Raw genomic sequence first — 20,188 nt, forward strand, 5'->3', positions numbered from 1 at the left:
TACATTTTGGCTTCTAAACATGTTTCCCCCAAAAAAGAATTCTTCAGCTAACACAGATTTTAAATAGTTTGCAACTCTGGTGTATCGTGTGGGAAGGAGGAGGCCCAAGACTGTTATTATATTCAGTGTGAAGGAGGAACTCATTTAAACTTGCTGGAATCATTCAAATTTGTCTGATTATATTCGGCAGTATATATTTTCCTTCCAGGGGCATGCCCCTGGAAAAAAAATTTTTAAACACACAACTACTCTCTTCCCTCAGATTTCCATTTCTCACACACCGTGTTCCATTTAACAAGGTCTGCTGTTTTGCCACACGTTTGTATGGTTTTTTCCTGCCTCTCTCCACCTTCACTTCACACTGTAAGGAAGCCTGGGGCATAGATGCTTGGAACAGTCTCCATGGCAACTGGGCTTGGTACCAATAAGGTCACGGCTGTATGCCATTCTGCATCTGCGAGCTTCACAAACAGAAGCTGCCTTCCTGCAGCAGAGATTGTACCCTACTCCTGGCCAGCGGTCTCCCAGAGGTGCCCAGCCAGGCACACAGGATACAGAGAGTATTTATGGCTCTCGGTATATACTCGTCACCACTATTAGAAAAGCTTGAAGCTGAGTCACTCGTGTCTTTATCAGAGGGGATGAACAACTCTCTCACTCAAATGCCAGAATTCTCTTGCAAAGTAGATCTTTGCGGCAGACATATCCACATCAGAGAGTGAGGACTTTAATCAGCAAGGCTGTGAGGGGCACCACCCTGAGCATCTACAGCAGAATCCAGGGAGCCAATGACCAGAGAAAGGCCAGTCTCTCCTTGCTACTTCTTTGGCTCAGCATTATAGATGTCCATCCATCCTTTCATCCATCAACCATCTACCCATCTTCTTTAGTTCCAACGACAGCACATGCAGAGAGAGATATATTGCTGGTAGTCCTTGCGTGCATCCTCTGTGCCCAGCAACTGTGCTAGTGGGGGTCTATACATGATCTTGTTTAATCCTTAATTCCAAGAGTTTAGAAATGATCACAATTCCCGTTTTATCCACAAGAAATAAATTAAATTTATTTAAATTTAAATTAATTAAATTAATTAAATAAAAATTTATTTATTATTTTTTTAATAAAAAAAATTAAATCACTTTCCCAGCATCAACAGCTACTGAGTATAGCAGCCACCTTCCTCCCACTCTCACTTCTATTCCATTTCATTGCTACAGCCCATCCCTCAACAACCTGATCCTAACCAACTCGGCAGATCAGAACCCTGACCTGCAAACCTATTATGTGGTCAGAGTAGTTATCTATTCCCCATCTAACCTCAGCTACTTTTCCTCTGAAAAATTAATACATATGAATAAAGATGCCAGGAAATATTCCGGAAATATAATGCATTGTATTAGTTTCCTGTGGCTGCTATAGCAAGTTTCATCTAATTTAGTGGTGTAAAAAATAACAAATGTATTATGTTACCAATTCTGGAGGTCAGATGTCCAGATTGGCTCTCACTGGGCTAAAATCAAGGGGTCAGCAGGGCTGGGTTCCTTTTGGATGCCCTAAGGGAGAATCTGTTGCTGCCCTTTTCTGACTCCTGGCCCCTCCCCCATCCTCAAAGCCAGCAATGACCGATTGAGTCTTTCTCCTATCGCACACTCCGCTACTCACTCTCCTGCCACCTCTTCCATAGTGTAGGACCCTATGGTCACACTGGGTTCACTTGGATAACCCAAGATAATCTCTTCATTTTGGGATCAGCTGATGAGCAAATTTATACAATTCCCCTTTGCCGTGTGACATAACATTCATGGGTTTCATGGATTAGAACGTCAGTATCTTGAGCTTGTGTGTATGGCATTATTGTACCTACCACCTGCATATATCAAATACTAGGGTTAAAGCAGAAGAAACATGACAGCTCCTCAGAGCATACAGCTATGACCTTATTTAATTAACCTTGATAATAAAAAAACCCAACAACAATAAAAAGGTAGTCTCATAGTCAGTTGGCAGTTTTAATGTATGGATAATGATATTAATATTGCTAAATGCACAGTGTCCTGGCCATGAGGTTGATCTGTGAACTCCTGCTTTCAGCGCATCGACAGCAAAGAAATAAAGCAGCTGAACGTCCAGTGGCTGCGAGCACAGCTGGGCATCGTGTCCCAGGAGCCCATCCTGTTTGACTGCAGCATCAGTGAGAACATTGCCTACGGAGACAACAGCCGGGTGGTGTCACAGGAAGAGATTGTGCGGGCCGCCAAGGAGGCCAACATCCACCACTTCATTGAGACATTGCCTGACGTAAGTCTCCCTCCCACATGGGAGTCCAGGAGCCTGTGGCAGCCACCCTGACCTACAGTTTGATTTCTAAAGGGCTGGTTGCCCAAAGGTGAAGAAAATGAGCGACTATAACACACGCACACACACACACACACACACACACACACACCTCCCCAACACACACCCACACCTGAATACAAGAGTCTGGCCACATTGTCTATCCCCACCGACTGACCTTCCCTGTGAACAAGCCTGACAGGGCATGTGTCTGGGCGGCCTTTCCCTTCAAGTCTGAGTGCGGGCCCGCAGAAGCAGACATGGCCCTCCCTCCCCAAGTATCTCCCAACCTTCCTCCTTGCAGCTCTTCCCCAAGTCTCACGCCTCCCTGTGGAGTCAGGCCAGGGGACAGGACCCATGCCAGGAAGAAGGCTCTCTGTGAATAGGGCTGAAGCGCCAGGGTGGCAGTGATGTCGCGTAATCTCTCACCATTGCCCGTTTCATGGGCCCCAAGCTCTGCTTATAGGGCTGATTATTGAAACCTTCCCTGGGCTGTGGTCCCATGCTGTCCTCCGAATTCCTCCTGGGAAGCTAGATAAGCAGAACTTCTCACCCTCTTCAGCCCCTTAAGTCCTATATTTTATTTATTTTATTTTATTTTTTTGTTACTCCTCACTGAGGATATTCTTCCATTGATTTTTAGAGAGAGTGGAAGGGGGAGAGGGGAGACAGAGAGAGAAAAACATTGATATAAGAGAGACACATGGATTGGTTGCCTCCCACACATGCCCCAACCAGGGCCAGGGATTGAGGCTGCAACCGAGGTCCGTGCCTTTGGTCAGAATTGAACCTGGGACCCTTCAGTCCGATAGGCACTCTATCCACTGAGCCAAACCGGTCAGGGCTTACTAGTATATATATATATTAAGACCTATATTTTAAAGTGCATCTTGACGTAACTCGCCTAACCCTCTTCCCCTTTATTGTAAGGAAGTCTCCCCTGAGAAATAAAGCTCAGTAGCGTCAAACCAGCAGGGAAGGCAATCTGCTCGTGGGGAAGGATAGCAATGCCAGGTGGCCCTCTTTCCCACTGTTTTCTTTTCCTGAGACTCTTCTTTGGATAACAGCTGCCACCACATCATAGTCCCCAGGAGAGGGCATTGTCCCCCTCCCAGCCTTTCATCTTCTAGCCCCCCTGTGAATAACGCCCTTTCCACAGCTAGCACATTTTAGAATATAGTTTCAGTCCCTTTACTAATGACGAGGTTTGGGCATGGACCATCAGCATCTCCTGGGCCCTTGTAAGAAATGCAGATTTTCAGAGCCTACCGCAGACCTGCTGAATCAGAAACTCTGGAGGAGGAGTCCATCGTTGATGCTTTAGTAGCCCAGGTGATGCTGACGCAGGCTAAAGTTTGGGAACCACTGGGCCAGGGATTGACAAAGACAAACACAGAGAGTAGCTATTACCTAGCTTATTGATATGCCTGCCCTCTGGCATTGGTCTTTCACTGGGACGCCACCATTCTGGGTTCCTGGGCTCCATCTGTCGCACAGAGCACAAGTAGATCTTGTGAGTCTTTTTCTCGAACAAGGAAAGAGAAGGCAAATCCCCTGAGTCCCGTTTTCTATCTGAGGAGCCACTTCTTCTCCTGAGTGATTTGTACTAGGATTTACCTCGCCCTTCAGGGTTACAGCCCTGCCTTTACCGGCCTCAACAGGCTCAATACTTTATCAGTGCAACCTGGTCACCCCTGCACTCACATGGGACACAGTGCTCCTGCCTCCCCGGCAGATGTAGCCCTGGGGTAGAGCCAGCCCCACGCATCTGCTGGAACCTCACCTGGAGTCGCCTTATTCCATTTGCAGGTGGAGTCGTTGGTCTGAGTGCCACAGAACTAGGGTTCAGGTATAGCAACTAAAAATAGAGCCTGGACTTCACAAACTCTGAGTGTCAGAATCAGAGTCTACATTCTGACTAAAATTTTAGCCGGGAAGGGCCTGTAAATAAGATAGCATTGTTATCTAGGGTTACACGTGCTTTCATATCCTGTTTTGGTTCTCCCCTATGTACCCTCCTAACATCTGTTCCTATCATCATATTGAATAGTGACAGTTACCTAATGTGGGCAACAAGTGTGTGAAAACAAATTGGGGAGAGCCAGATTTAATGCTTAGCATCCATTAAAATTGTTGAAACATGGGAGATAATTTTATTAAAACAGACACCAAAAGGTGGGCATCCTAAGAAGTCTTCCCTTCCTCACTTTAAAATAATGCAGAGAGCGTCACCTACTGGTTATAAATACAATGAGCATCAAATTTGTATTTATTTTTGTATGCATAGCCCATTGAAATCAAATTTCCTTCCTCCTACCAATCTTTGTCTCAAATATAATGAAACCAGAAGACTGGAAGAAACTAAGATTGAGACAGTATTCTTCCTCCTAGACATGCTCACTTGTTTATACGAAGACATAACTTTGAAGACGTCAGTGTTCTAGTTTCAAGAAGAGAGGTCAAACCTGCCATTTGGAGCTATGTCTGTGTTTGTTTCATTCTCTATGAACCATTCCTGTTCTGAACCTAAACTTTTTTTATATGTAGGGAAGTGACTATCCTCTTTTCTGTAAGCAAACCCTTTTTTAGGATCTTAGTTCTACTTTTCATAATAACTCCACCTTATTTGCAGAAATATAACACCAGAGTAGGCGACAAAGGAACCCAGCTCTCCGGCGGCCAGAAGCAGCGCATTGCCATCGCGCGTGCCCTGGTGAGACAGCCGCGCATTTTGCTTCTGGACGAAGCCACATCAGCTCTGGACACAGAGAGTGAAAAGGTAAGAATGGAAATTGGACTCATTCACACGGACCTAAGATATAATGTGTGCTTCTACCTTCCACAGTAGAGAGCAGAATTCAGCCACGTATTTTGATTATCACTTATGTCACCTTTCAGTGGAACTCAAACACTTCCTGTAGCTGTTATTACTGGGAAAGGGAACTGAGATCCAACCAGGCACAACAGCCCTGGATCACTCTGTATTGACCTAAGAAGCTGCATTCAGGAGACGATATGTTTCCATTTCCACTGGCGGCATTTCCTCAGCGACTCTAGAAAAAAGGGGGAGGGCACTACGATATTAAAAGCTGACCGTACCTTAAGGTAAACATTAGTAATCGTTTTCAGTTCGAGAAAAAGTGGAGTATTCAGGCACCTGGAAGCACACTAATTCTGAGAGGTAGCCTATCTTAAAAGGAAGCTGTCTTTGTGCTCAGTCTTCCTGCATTTGCGGTAGAGCGGAACCAGAGGGCTGCTTTGAAGGATGTTGTATGGTGAGGCCACCAGTAAATGTTCTTAAACGATTGGATGGGCTGTATTTATAGTCATGTTTTGGAGAATAGATCACTCGTGCCTCAGGACTAATCCAAACTAGGATTTGATTATCTTCTGGCACGCCAGATCCCTTGCTTTGTAAAACCTGTTACATTTCGCCGATACCATTGTTACAGAAGAACCTATTGTTGGATAAATTAGTTTTGAGGGTTATTATGGGAGAGGATGTAAAGGGAGAGGGCTGTTTGTATCAGGATTAATTTACATGAATATTAAATAGGTTGTCCAAGAAGCCCTGGACAAAGCCAGAGAAGGCCGCACCTGCATTGTGATCGCCCACCGCCTGTCCACCATCCAGAACGCAGACCTGATAGTGGTGTTTCAGAACGGCAAGATCAGGGAGCACGGCACCCATCAGCAGCTGCTTGCACAGAAGGGCATCTACTTCTCCATGGTCAGCGTCCAGTCTGGGGCCAAGCGCTCGTGAACTGTGACCAGATAAGCTGTTAAATATTTTCTAATGTTTGTGTTAAAATATGGCATTTAGTCAGAGTTAAAAAGTGAGCACTTTACTGGAAACACTATGTAGAGCGACCTGTTTAATACTTCCTGACACGAGATCATCCCATCAAGTTCAGAGTCTTGAAAGACTTTATAGTGGAAGGAACCGGAAGAAACATCATCAGATGGAATAAAACGATGTTTTCAATTGCATTAGAAGTTTATATAATAATTCAAAGTAGATTTTGTTAATAAAATGTGTAACTTCTGTGTATATTTTCTTATTTGGACTGCAACTGACTGCCTTGCTAAAAGTACTATAGAAGAAGCAAAAAGTACTGAATGTTTGCATAAAGCGCCTATAATAAAACTAAACTTTTATATGACTGAAGTCATCTTGTCTAAAACACCTGTAAATATATTACCTCCTAATTGGAATATTGAAGATCCTATCTGCATTTTTTAAAAGGACTCCTTTAAAAACGCCTATTAATTTTTTATTTTTGTGAGAATGCTTAAATAGTGTAAATAATTCCTGGTCTACATATATTTTCACACTGGGTCCTAAAGAATTATCTACCTTCATTCTTGAAATTGGCCCTCCTGATTCTTGCATTTGCACATAATGATGGTTCTCAAACTGACCACACAGACTGATACAAGATTCATGGGCTTGGGTGGGACAGAGGATGCACAATGTGACATGTATACTCTGATGTTCATTACATGTTTTGCATTGCTCTTACAAAGGACTTTTACAGGATTTTAATATTTTTGTACTTTAAAAAATATAATTACTCTTTTCCTCTTTCAATAATGAATCACTTTTCCCAGTTATTGATCTCTCCAAAGTTGATCTTTCTGGTGGCAGATGTTTAAAATATCACATAAGCCCTAGCCAGTGTGGCTCAGTTAGTTGGAGCAACATCCTGTGCACAAAAGGTTGCCAGTTCAATTCCCAGTCAGAGCACATACCTAGGTTGTAGGTTTGATCCCCTTTGGGGGGCGTGTATAGGAGGCAACTGATTGACGTTTCTCTCTCACATCAATGTTTCTCTCTCTAAAATCAATATAAACATATCCTCGGGTGAGGATAAAAAAATGGTTAAGGAGACAAAAAAAGGTCCTTATATAATTTATATAATTATAAGTAAGATTATACATACACCCTACAAAGACTGAATCTTGAAGAAATATAAAATCTAAATAGACCAATGAGTAAGGAGATTGAGTCAGTAATCAAAAACCTCCTAACAAAGAAAAGTCCAGGAACAGATTTTTTCACTGGTGAATTCTACCAAACATTCAAAGAAGAATTAACAGAAATTCTTCTCACACTTCCAAAAAAGTGAAGAGAAGAGAACATTTCCAAACTCATTTTAAGAGGCCAGCATTTTCCTGATACCCAAGCCAAATAAGGACACTGTAGAAAACTACAGATCAATATCTCTGATGAATATAGGTGTAAAAATTCTCAACAAAATGCTAGCAAACTGAATTTAATAGCACATTGTTAGTATCATTATGAACAAGGGGGATTTATCTCTGGGATGTAAGTGCAATTCAACATATGCAAATCAACAAGTGTAATACACCATATTAACAGATTGAAAGATAGAAATCACAAAATTGTCTCAATAGATACCCCCCCAAAAAAACAGTTGACAAAAATACAACATCCTTTCATGATGAAAACTCAACAAATCGGGTATAGAGAAAACATACTTCCACACAATAAAGGCTATAAAGACAAGCCCACAGCTAACATCATACTCAATGGGGAAAGGGTGGAAGGTTTTCCTCTAAGATCAGGAACAAGACTGGGGTTCTTGCTCTCAACAGTCCTAGTCAACCTAGTGCTGGAAGTCCCTAGGCAGAGCAATCAGGCAAGACAAAGAAAAGGCATTGCAACCAGAAAGGAAGAAGTAAAATTGTCTTTGCAGATGCTCTGATCGTGTGTGTGTGTGTGTGTGTGTGTGTGTGTGTGTGTGTGTGTGTCTATCTGGCTTACTTCACTTAGTGCAATGTCCTCCAAGTTCATCTATTTTCACAAATGGGAGGATTTCCTTTTTATGGCTGAATATGTTTCGTGTGTGTTATGTGTGTGTGACATTTTCTTTATGCCTTCATATGTCAGTGGATACATGTTGTTTGCATATCTTGGTTATTGTGTGTAATGCTGCAGGAACATGGTGTTGCTAATTTAGGTTTTGGATATATAACCAGAAGTGGGATTGCTGTATGGTATGGTATTTCTCTTTTTAATTTTTTTAGTAACCTCTATTCTGCTTTCCATAATGTTAAGCCATCAAATAAGTGTATGGTTATTTCTTACAGTAGCCTTGGGAAACTGACACAAGCCTCAAATCAGGGAGGTTAAACAAGATGCTTTTATTTTTTGTTCAGTGTGAGGGTAATGAGCCTCTGAGTTGGGCTGGCTAGAACAGAGAAGAACAAGTGGCTCTGGGAAACAGCAGAGGTTAGACATGAAAGGTGGAGGGATGATAAGAGTTGCCTAGCAAAATGCTGTGACATTGATGGAGATAAACTGTTTTAGGAGGAAGATGATTTGTTCATATGGCTTAAAGGGGACATTATGGTAGGAGGCATTTGAAAGTGTGGCCTCACGTAGTAACTAAACAAGGATGGGTCCCAGTGTGTGCTGTTTGCTTGAGTTCAACTCTTTTATTTTCCTAGCTGCATTTTAGGATTGTCCAGCTATATCCAATTCTAAACAGTGATGGCCCTTTTCTTTGGTTCATCAGAATCAACGTCTGAATTTAGGCCAAAATGTGTTTCAATCTGTTTCTTGACACACAAAGCAACCATTTGTTCCCAGGTTTCAATAATGTCCTTTTTTATTCATTTTTCTTACTCACATCTCTGTTTCAAATGCAGCTCCCATCTGTGAACCATTTGAGGAAAGGACTGTGTCTTAGCATCACTTTGTTCTTGTGTTTGGCAAAGTCCTTAACATATAGCAAAGGTTCCATAAGTGTTTACTCCTTTGCCAAGTTTTTGATCTAGTATGTGCCTTCCTCTGGGTCAGTTTTGTTTGATCACAAATTAACATCTGAAAAGCCCTTTGTTAATATGATATGTTAAAATGATTCTTATATGAAGCCATATAATTTTATGTACCCAACATTACATAAGACTTGTGACCCAGCCTTGTCTGTTCAACAGAATAAAAGGTAAGGCCTTATGGCGATTGCATCCATAACTTTGTAAAAGAAAAAAATGTTTTTATGAAATTGGAGTAGTCTGGTGAAAGTATCATACCAATGCTAGTGTCCTAGGTTTGGTTTTATACTGTAGTTACTACATGACATTATTCAGGAAAGCTGAATAAAGGGCACATAGGACTACAATTTTTGCAACTTCCTGCGAGTGTATTTTATCTCATAACAAAAAGTTAAGAAAAAAAGAAATAAGAGAATCAGATGGTTCAACTTTACTGAAATATTTGCTTCTCTTGAAATGATAATTTGGGCTGAAATCTGACAAATGAGAGGGAGTTACCCTGGAAGTGGGCACCTGGTTCACCATTGTGCTGCAACACCTCTATCAATTCCTGGCACATTGAAAATCCTCAATAAAAATGTTTGTTAAATGAAAAAAAAATAGAGATTTGTTGCTCTTTAAAAAAAAAAAAAAGATTTCAGAGAACACCTTCTGCAACAGTCTTCCTTTGTTTCTCTTGGAACCTCTAACTCCAAGGTGAAAGGTCTCTGCCCTTGGATTCTGGAGCAATCAGAATATCAAATAGAAAAGCAGAAATGCTTACAGAGGCAAAGATATATGATGAAATATTTTCACCTGGATTTTTTCAAAAGAGTCTGTTTGAGTCATAGGAAAAGTGACCTTTGAGTTGTAAAGTACACGTTTTCACTTTCTCCACTGGGCAGTTACACTTATATGTAACCTAATGGTCATCCTTTGGTGTATGGAGAAGCACCTGGGTTCTCCAGTCATGAAAGCCTGGGTGTCTCTTTTGGCTTCAGATTTGTTAACATGTATGATTCTGTGGGCAAGTTACTTCTTTTCTTTTAGTCTTTATTTCCTCATTGGCAGTTCAGGGATTTCAACATCTACCTCTTTGGATGACTTGAGTACTAACTATTATAATAAAGTTTTTAAGATGCTTCTCAATACACAGAATATAAGCCAAAAAACAAACAAACAAAGCATGTTGATTGCCTTCCCTTCATATTTTTCTTGCTCTTCTAGTTTAGCAATTCTCTTGCATAAAATGAAGCTTTATTTTATATTTATTCATTTAACAATTCTCTTAGGTGCCTACTGGACTAGATAGTGGGAGCATGATGATATGACAAGAAGATCTCAGCTTAGGAGACAGGAAATATGTTTAGTAACAAGTATTGGTGCCACAATGAGAGACTTCTTGGGGAACCCAGAAGACGGCCATCACTTCTGAGAGTAGTTCAAGGGTTAAAAAATCTTCTTGGAGAACTGAGTATCTACTTGTCAGATGGGCAGTAGAGAAAGGGTGTGGTTGTGGAGAGCAGTAGGGAAAAGCCTGGAAGGCCAGACTTGGAAGTGACTCAGGGTTTCAGGTGCTCGGTGTGGCCACCCCAGGAATGAGTCTGGGAGGTCAAGTAGGACCTGAGCCTGAAAGCCTGGTGGACCAGAATAAGTTTATTTTCATTCTTGCAGTGGTTTATTTGAAATAGTGAGAGTGTTGAGATACATTTGTTCCTATTCCTCCTGCTAAGTACAACCAGAGACACATTATACATTATACAGGAGTGGGCAAAAGTAGGTTTACAGTTATTCATATGGAAAAATAATACAAAATTAATAAATAAGAATACAAGAATGAAGTCTGTGTTTCACTTACAACTGTAGACCTACTTTTGCCCACCTCCGTATATAAAACAAACGTAAGACTGAAAAGTGGAGAAAGACAAACCAGCAAAGGACCTTGGAATCCAGAGAAGGACATGGTGGTGAGTTTTCCATTTTTGTTTTTGTTTTGTTTTGCTTTATTCTTGCCTCATACATCTCAGACTGGGAGTTGTAGATGGCAAGAACCCAGAAATGTCAATGTAACAGACAAAAAGGAGCCCCAACAAACAAACAAAACAGGCCTGTTCTCTCTAGCAAAAAATAAAAACAAAACAAAAAACAGGAAGAGGCAGCCTAGCAAGATAGAATATGTTTAGAAAATAGCTGCTCTACTCTAGCCAAACATCATAGAAAAAAACTGTGGCACCACCCATGCCCATGCACAAAAGGCTGCATGGCAAGCCTCGACTTAAACCTTTGCTAGGCTGTAACAAGGCACCCAACCTCACTGCCTGCCTCCCGCCCCTGTGGCATCAAAGGAGGCTAAGGAGGGGCTGTCTTTCCATCCCCCACCCCACCCCCCATAGGAATGAGCAGCTCTCTCCCTTCCCTCTAGGGGGCTTATGGAGAATCAGGATTTCCACCACTGCACAGGCCACCTCCCCACCCTGTGGTGTCCATGGAGACCATGTGGAGAGCTGTAAGGATACACTCCTACTCCTCCCAGCCAGGAAGGTGTCAGTGGAAGCTTGGGGGGAAGGGGGGCAGCAAGAAGGACCCCTCCTACCTCAGGTGCCAGTAGAGACCAAGTGGGGATCCTGGACTTCTATCCCCACTTAGTAATGAGTCAATAATGACACCCCACTTCCCTGCTAAAGCAATGTCCAAAAATCAAGAAAACCCAAGGTTTAAATTAAGATCCAGAATCTCATAATATAATGCCTCAATAGTCCAATTTTCAGCCAAATATCACTCAATACACCAAGAACTGGGAAGATATCAAATTGAATGGGGAAAAAAGGCAATTAACAGATGCTAGCACCAAAATGATAGAGATGTCAGAATTATCTGACAAAAATTTAAAAACTACCATCGTAAAATGCTTCAAAGAGCAATTACAAACATGCTAGAAACAACTGAAAATCATAGAAAATATTAGCAAATAAATAGAATTTATAAAGATGGATCAAACGCAAATTTTTGAACTAAAAAATACAGTTACTGAAATGAACTCAATGAATGGGCTCACCAGCAGAATGGGCGATAGAGCAATTGAAAATGCCCAATCTGTGCAACAGTGAGGATAACAAACTGGAAAAAAAAATCACAGCGCCTCAGGGATCTGTGGAACTATGACAAAGATTTAATACTGGTGTCACCAGAGTCCCATAATGAGAGGAGAAAGAGAGTAGATCTGAAAAAGTGTTTAAAGAAATACTGGCTGAAAATGTCCTAGGTTTGTCAAAACCCACAAAGTCATGCATTCAAGAAGATAAGCAAACCCCAAACAGAATCAACCTAAAGAAATCCATGCCGAGACACATTATAACCAGACTTCTGAACACTAAATACAAAGACATTGAATCAATAACCTAAAACAGCACCAAGCCCAGTTGGGTTCACTAGTGAATTCTACCAAACATTTAAGAAAAAAAATTCTATCAACTCTCTACAATCTCTTTCAGAGAATAGAAGCAGAAGGAATTCTTCCTAACTCATCCTATGAAGGTAGTATTACTCTGATACCAAAACTGGACAGAGACATTACCGGAAAAGAAAACTACAGGCCAATTACTCTCATGAAATAAATGCAAAAGTCCTCAGCAAAATATTAGCAAATCAAATCCAACAATGGGAGAAAGAATTACACACTGTGTCCAAATGGAAAATTTCCCAAGTATGTAAGGCTGTTTCAACATTTAAAAATCAATGTGATCCATTACATATGATAAAAACAAAAAATAATATATGATCAGATCAATGGATGCAGAAAAAGCATTTGACAAAATCCAACACCCATTCATGATAAAAACTCTCAATAACCCAGTAATAGAAGGGAATACCCTCAATTTGATAAGGAATATCTACAAAGAAAGAAACCCTACAGCTAACATCATACTTAATGGTGAGAAGCTCAAAGCTTTTAAGTTTCAGGAACAAAGCAAAAATGTACCCTTTCACCACTCCTTTTTAACATTCTGCAAGATGTCCAAGCTAATTAAATAAGATTTTAAAAGGAAGACAAATTTGGAAAGAAGAAATACACTGCTTTTGTTCACAGATGTTAAGATGGTCTGTGTAGAAAATTCTAAAGAAACCACACATACACACACACACACACACACACACACACACACACACACACCAAACTCCTAGAGCTAATAAGATTTTAACAAGGTTGCAGGATACAAGGTTAATATAGCAGAATGAACAAATGAAATTTGAAATTAAAAATAGTAACATATACATTAGCACTCCGCAAAATGAAATATTTAGATATAAATCTAACAAAATATATACAACGTCTATATGAGGAAAATGATAACATTTTGGTGAATGAAATCAAAGAACTAAATAAATGGAGAGATACTCCACGTTCATGATAGGAAGATTCAATATTGTCAAGATGTCAGCTTTTCCCAGCTTGATCAATAGATTCAATGCAATGCCAATTAAAATCCTGGCAGTAACTACATGGCAGTAACAGTCAGTAAACAAGTTATTCCATGGATGTAGATAACTGATTATAAAGTTTATGTGGAAAGGCAAAAGAACTAGAATTAGACACAAATACAATCTATTACCATTGGGGAAACTAAAGAAAGGACACAGGCACTCTCTCTGTATTAATTACTCTTGCTACTGTTAAGTAAATTATGTGTCTCAAAATAAAATGTTTAATTTTTTTAAAAGATAGCAAAGAAGGGGGAAAAGAGAATCATAGATCTTACTTGTATTAGTAAGGTTCCCAAACTGATGCACAGTTGATTACAAACCCGGGTTTTTTTGCTTCAGTAGATTCCTAACATCATTTCACAACACCCTTTAAAGTGGTTGAAGAACTCTTAGGATGCCACAATTTTAGGGCTAAGAAAAAGTGCTATGAGTAATTGAGAACTAACATCAAATGCAAATCTGAAGTTACTGTTCTTTTTTGTTATATTATTTATAGATATTTTTAAATATATTCTTATTGATTTCAGAGAGGAAAGGAGAGGGAGAGAGAGATAGAAACATCAATGATGAGAGACAATCACGCCCCCCACTGAAGACTGAGCCCCCAACCCAGGCATGTGCCCTTGACTGGAATCAAACCTGGGACCCTTCAGTCCACAGGCCAATGCTCTGGCCACTGAGCAAAACCAGCTAGGGCTATTTATAGATATTTGATATGGTGTTAGCAAATACTTAAATTTATAGCAAAGTAAAGTACAATACTTCGAAAAGTTATGATTTTAGAATAGCCTTAAGGTGAAGGGACTAAGAAGCATGAATTGGTAGGTACAAAATAGTCACAGGGACGTAAGTAAAGCATAGGGAATATTGTCAATAATATTGTAATTACGATGTATGGTGCCAGGTGGGGTACTGGATGTATCGAGGGAACACTATGTAAAGTGTATGATTGTCTCTAACCTCTATGCTGTACACCTGAAACCAACACAAAGTGAAATGGGGAAAAAGAGTGGTTTTTGCCATCAACCAAAGTTAAAAATTGAATAAAACTAACATTCTAATTTGAAAAAAAAAGACATTAGAATAACCTTAAGTGTAAGTCAACATAAATGACCTAAAGCATAGTGACCCTAGCTCATACTTATTCATTTAATCTCTGACCTTAGCACCCTGAAGCCCTCCCTGTCCACCCAACAGCTCCCTTAACACTCACAGAACACAAAATTCCATTAGGCAATGTGACCTTTGAACTCTCAGTGTGTCATTACTCTATGCTGGTGGAAATGATATGACATTGATTGATAGCCAACTCTTCCCAACTGGTTCTTTAATTTTGGTCATGGCACTTTTGCCAGTCTACCCGGTTTAAGAGGATGTAAGAATAAGATTATTGGAAAAGAGAGTGCTGAATTAGCACCTCCCTCATATCAATGTTTTATGAATGCCTTCTAAATGCCGGGCTAGATTAGTTACATGAATTTTATAATGAACAAAAAAGGAGGGAGACTACAAGGAAATGATTTTTAGAAGGAAAGAGGTCCAAGGTGGAGAGGGATTTTTGTTTTGTTTTTCAAGCAGTAAGAAGCACTTTTTAAAAATAATTTGTGAGAAAAGTTTAAGAGATAACATGACTTGAAGGAAATAAAGACAGGAGAAATCAAGATTTATACTCTGAGAAGATGGAAGATTTAAGCATGAAAAGTATTGGTAGCAGAAAAATTGGAAACAGAATGTGGGTATGGCCATGCACAAATATAACTGTGGAAGAGAGCCTCTAACTGCCTATCTTCAGAGATAAAAAGTTGGAGAATTGTTAGACAGCCACAAATACAATATAATGACCACAAAGCATATTCTCATCAAGCTAAAGGTCAGCTGGAGGGAGAGCTGAGTCCATTAAACTCTCTTCAGAGAAAACTGCTGCAAATTAATTTATATTAAAATATAATTAGATCTATTAAATGTGGTATTAACATAAGTACTACAATATAAATAAAATATAATATATTAAATGTAATATTATATTTAAACTAGAGGCCTGATGCACGAAATTCGTACAAGGGGCTTGGCCCTCGCAGCCCTGGCTTCATCCAGAAGGTCGTTCAGCTGTCTGGTCTAATTAGCATATTATGCTTTTATTATTATAGTTATACTAGTATACTATATTTTTAAATACTTTGGTAGCTGGAGTTTGTTCTTCCTTTTGGCCCTTCCTTATAGGAAACTTTTTACAATATAAATTTTTTATACTATAGATTACAAATACTGATCTATTCAATATACATTTAATGAGCCTTCTAGTGCTATGGGGACTAGAAATATAGGTAGGCATGGCCTCTGCCTGGCTGTAGTCTTCCCCAGGGATACTGAAGGAGCAGCCGGGAGTCACACAGCCAGGGTGGGAGCCCTGATTCCATTGTGTCTCAGGTTTGTGGAAATTCACTGACTCTTCAGGAATCCCAGTTTCCACACCTTTCAACTGAGACTAGCTCCTTGCTTGTTTGCCTTAAATATGCTTTATGAGTCTTCTATCCCACATAGTAGACAATAAATAATAAGCATACTTATTACATTAAGTATATAAGTCAAGGGCCATTAATTTCATGGTGAGACCAGTCAGATGGTTTCGTGTTTTTCTTTAGCCATGTTCTGTAACAAGGTGGACGCTTGCAATAGTTGGGTAATTTAGATTAGCTAGGGTTGTGGTTTTACCAAGTGAGCCTGATAAAGGGAGAGGGGAAGGGGGCTGCAGATGCTTGCAAGATGGGTGATGAAGGAAGAGAGCACATCAAGAACAGTTAAAAGGTGGTAAGATCAATTGACTGGGGATGAATGTATTTAACCATCTGATACATTTGACCCCTCTTTTCCATCCTTACTTCCTGCCCTATTTAAGGTTGTGGCAGAGAACATTGCTTGCATTAGAATTCCAGTGGTGTCCATTAGAAGATCTCTATTCTGTTCCACTTTAATTTTGTTTATCCCTGTCCAAAACACATTCCCTTAATTACTATAGTTTCATAATAAAATTCTTGATATCCAATAAGGCAAATCCCCAAGTAACTTTTCAAAATTAAGATGAAATAAATTTTCAGGGGGGAAAGGTGAAATGATTCATCACCAACTAAGGGAAACGAAAAAGAGTGGTCCTCCTGTACAGGGAAAATGATCCGAGTTGGTGGCTCTGATATGTAGGAAAACATAAAGGACAAGAAAAGGATAAATATAGAGATAAATCTAAACAAATATCGACTTTATAAAGTAATAATATTATCATGAGGGTCATAAATAGAGAAAATTAAAACACTGTGCATGACAACAATAGTATATAAGCCAGGTGGTTAAATGAGGTTTGAGGGTTCTAAAATCCTTGCATTGTCCTGGAAGAGGAAAAAGTACCAGTGATTCGTCAAAGATACGTGTCATAATCTCTGGGACAGAGTTAACTATTAAATAGGTAGTAAAAGAATGTATACTTAGTAAGTAAAGAGGAAGAAACCTAAATATTAAAAATATTAAACTGAAAAAAAATATTCAACTGAGCCAAAAAATGCAGAGTTAAGATTAAAATGGGAAGATAGAAGAAATGGGAGAAATAGAAAAATTGAGCTAACACAATGGTGGAAGGGCATTAACTCTATGTCAGTGAGAACAGAGAGGCATCTTAGGATCCTGCCACGAAGAGAAAGTTAAGATTTCTTACAGCCTGAATGTCATCAAGAAATCCAGTGTGGCTTAAATATAACTCATGAATGAAGGAATCACCGGCCAGATGCACCACATAGAGTTGTTCCATTGTTGTCAGATATAAAACGTCCCCACGATTTGTCTCCCACACGGGGAGACACACAGTCACAGGCGTGGGCTCCTCGCTCTCCACACGCACCTGCTTGTCCCACAATCTTACTTCTGCTCTCAGACGCAGAAAACACGAGCATTTGTCAGAGGGACATCTCTGTGAATTGACTTAGACAGACAGATAGGTAAACATACTCTATTTCTAGGATGCTTTTTGTGCACTTTTGTTTTTAGTTTAGAACTTGCTACTTTCTCAAGCATCTGTCTTTTTCACTCCCCTAAGTTTTCTTTGATAGAAACTGTAGAGGCTGTCGTTTCCTTATAGGCTAATGTCCTCCACTCACCACCACGTCTTCTTTCAAACTAAACAATTCCAGTTGCTTTAGTCCCCAGAGTATCTTTAGTCACTCGTGACCTGACCACCTGTTAAGACTCATGAAGAGGAGGAATTCTGATTGATCAAAGGAAAGAATCCTCATGGTTATGGAAGACAGGATGAGGAGAAAAACATTTTGAGTAAAAATACTTAAAAGTAAATTTATTTCTATCACGTAATTCCAGATTGTACCATAATTTCAATCAACTCCCAGCATATTCTTCAAGTCATGTTCTAGCTCAAGGTAAGGGGCAGGTGGAGATGAGTGGCACATTTAAGAGTGGGTGGCAGAGCTGCTGGCTCCTATTCCAGTCTTTCCTCATCAGCCTCTTCTGATCTTTTAACAATAATTCTAGGTATCATTTATGAGGTGCCTCCTATGCCAGGCACTTTACATACATTATATCTAATCCTAATATTCCTGTTTTCAGGAGACTCAGCCAAGAATTAAATAAACTGCCCAGATGGCAGAGGTGAGAGTCATCCCTGGGTCTGCCCAACAACACCTGCTCTTGTACCATGCTCCACCTCAGGTTCTCTGGAAACCCAAGAAAACCGTGGGATGATGTTTGCATTAGTAAGGCATAGCAGGAGCAAGGAGCAGCCAGCAGTCCTGCTGCCCAATGAGGAAGGAAAGCCATATTTATTGAGCACCTACTATGCTTTAGGCATGATACTAGGTCCTTTTACCTTCTTAATTCATTTATTCCTCACAGTAACCTAATAAGGGAGATGTTTCTATCCTCTGTTTACATAGGAGGAAACTGAGGCTTTCAGAGGTCAGCTAAGTGTCCAAGGTCACATAGCTAATAAGATGTGAAAGTCTGGCCCTAACCGGTTTGGCTCAGTGGATAGAGCGTCGGCCTGCGGACTGAAGGGTTCCAGGTTCTATTCCAGTCAAGGGCATGTACCTTGGTTGCGGGCACATCCCCAGTGGGGGATGTGCAGGAGGCAGCTGATTGATGTTTCTTTCATCGATGTTTCTAACTCTCTATCATCCCTCTACCTTCCTCTCTGTAAAAAATCAATAAAATATATATATTTTAAAAAAAAGATGTGAAAGTCTGCCCTAGCCAGTTTGGCTCAGTGGATAGAGCCTCCGCCTGAGGACTAAAGGGTCCCAGGTTCGATCCCGGTCAAGGGCACATGCCTGAGTTGTGGGCTCGATCCCCAGTGGAGGGCTTGCAGGAGGCACCTGATCAATGATCCTCTCTCATCATTGATGTTTCTATGTCTCTCTCCCTCTTCCTTCCTCTCTGAAATCAATAAAAACATGTATTTTTTAAAAATGTGAAGGTCTGAGTTTGAATCCCACTGGCTTCAGAACTTCCATAACTTATCACCTGATGTTTTAGTAGACCCTTCCTTTTTGGATGAGTACAGAGAAATTAATCAGAAGGAATAAGAAAACCATACAGGGGACTCGCGGGTGCTAGGTAAGACAGTTTAGTATAGGAAGTCCAAGATCAGAGAGCAGGGAGCCGGGGGAGGCACTGGAGACTGGACCCTGTCCCGCTGGTGCAGCCTCAGGCAGGAGTAACCTCCCTGGGCATCAGTTTCTCCTTGCAAAGAATGCGGGTTTTGAATCACGTGATCGCTAAAGTCCTTCCAACACTAAAGTTCTGTCTCGAAGTATCAAGAGGGCGCCGACAACGCGCCTCTTCTCCAAGGAGCATAACGTGGTGCTTGGGGGCCCTGGAGGCGGTTGGGTTCGGTGCCATCAGGACCAGACCTAGGGATGCAGAAATGGGAGCGAGTCTATGCTCTCTCCCGGTCCTCGTTCTCCCCACCCCACCCCCCACCCCACCCTCCACCCCCCACGATTGTTGAGCCTCCTGGACGTGTCCCCGCAAGGGTTTAACGAGAAAACTGAGCGCCTGGAGCGGTGACCCGGGGGGCTCCGGCGGTCCGCAGGCGCGGCGCTGGGCACCCGGCGGCACGAGGCTGAGCGCGGGCTTATCGCCCACAGCTGCGCGGCCGGGCCGGGCTGGCGGCTCGCCCGGGTGGGCGGCGGCCGCGACGGGCGCCCCCGGCGGCGAGGGCGGCGCGCTGGGCCCCTCACCCGCGCCTGGCCGGCGGGGCGAGCGCGGCGGGCGGCGGGGGCTGCTCCGCGGGCCGGGGCCAGAGCCCCGGCGGCAGCGGGAGGCGTCGCTGGGCCCCGACGCGCGGGGGGCGGGGGCGAAGTCGCGCGAGCAAAGTCCAGGCCCCTGGTCGCAGCGCCCGGCGCCCGGCGGCTCGGCCAGAGGCGCGGGAGGTCCGAGGTGAGGGAGTCCGTGCGCGCGGGGGAACCCGGGGCGGCGGGCGGGGGGCGAGAACGGCGGGACCCTCCCCCCGGCGCCCCGGGCCCGCACCCCGGCGCCCGGCGGGACCCCTCGGGCGGGGGCCGCGGGGAGGCCGGCTGCCGGGGCGGGGGCCCTG

The 20,188-nt window shown here is 41.9% G+C and overlaps 2 protein-coding genes across 6 annotated transcripts in view; both read left to right on the forward strand.

Moving 5' to 3' along the window:
• ABCB1 (ATP binding cassette subfamily B member 1) overlaps positions 1 to 6,497 on the forward strand; it is a 79,185-nt gene extending 72,688 nt beyond the window's left edge. For 2 of the 3 annotated variants that reach the window (XM_036328301.1, XM_036328303.1), the window contains 3 exons: positions 2,092 to 2,298; positions 4,967 to 5,113; positions 5,891 to 6,497. In XM_036328301.1, the coding sequence (XP_036184194.1) occupies positions 2,092 to 2,298; positions 4,967 to 5,113; positions 5,891 to 6,097 (561 nt within the window). In that variant the 3' untranslated portion in view covers positions 6,098 to 6,497. The remainder of the gene's footprint in view (positions 1 to 2,091; positions 2,299 to 4,966; positions 5,114 to 5,890) is intronic. The other variant, XM_036328302.1, reaches the window with a different exon arrangement.
• Positions 6,498 to 19,851: 13,354 nt separating this feature from the next.
• Positions 19,852 to 20,188, forward strand: part of ABCB4 (ATP binding cassette subfamily B member 4) — a 67,055-nt gene continuing 66,718 nt past the window's right edge. The window contains exon 1 of one of the 3 annotated variants that reach the window (XR_004970918.1): positions 19,852 to 20,031. The gene's annotated coding sequence lies outside the window, so the exon portion shown is untranslated. The remainder of the gene's footprint in view (positions 20,032 to 20,188) is intronic. The other 2 variants (XM_036328309.1, XM_036328304.1) reach the window with 2 other exon arrangements.

The sequence above is a fragment of the Myotis myotis genome, unplaced genomic scaffold, assembly GCF_014108235.1.
Source record: "Myotis myotis isolate mMyoMyo1 unplaced genomic scaffold, mMyoMyo1.p scaffold_m19_p_11, whole genome shotgun sequence".
NCBI classification, from domain to species: Eukaryota; Metazoa; Chordata; class Mammalia; order Chiroptera; family Vespertilionidae; genus Myotis; species Myotis myotis.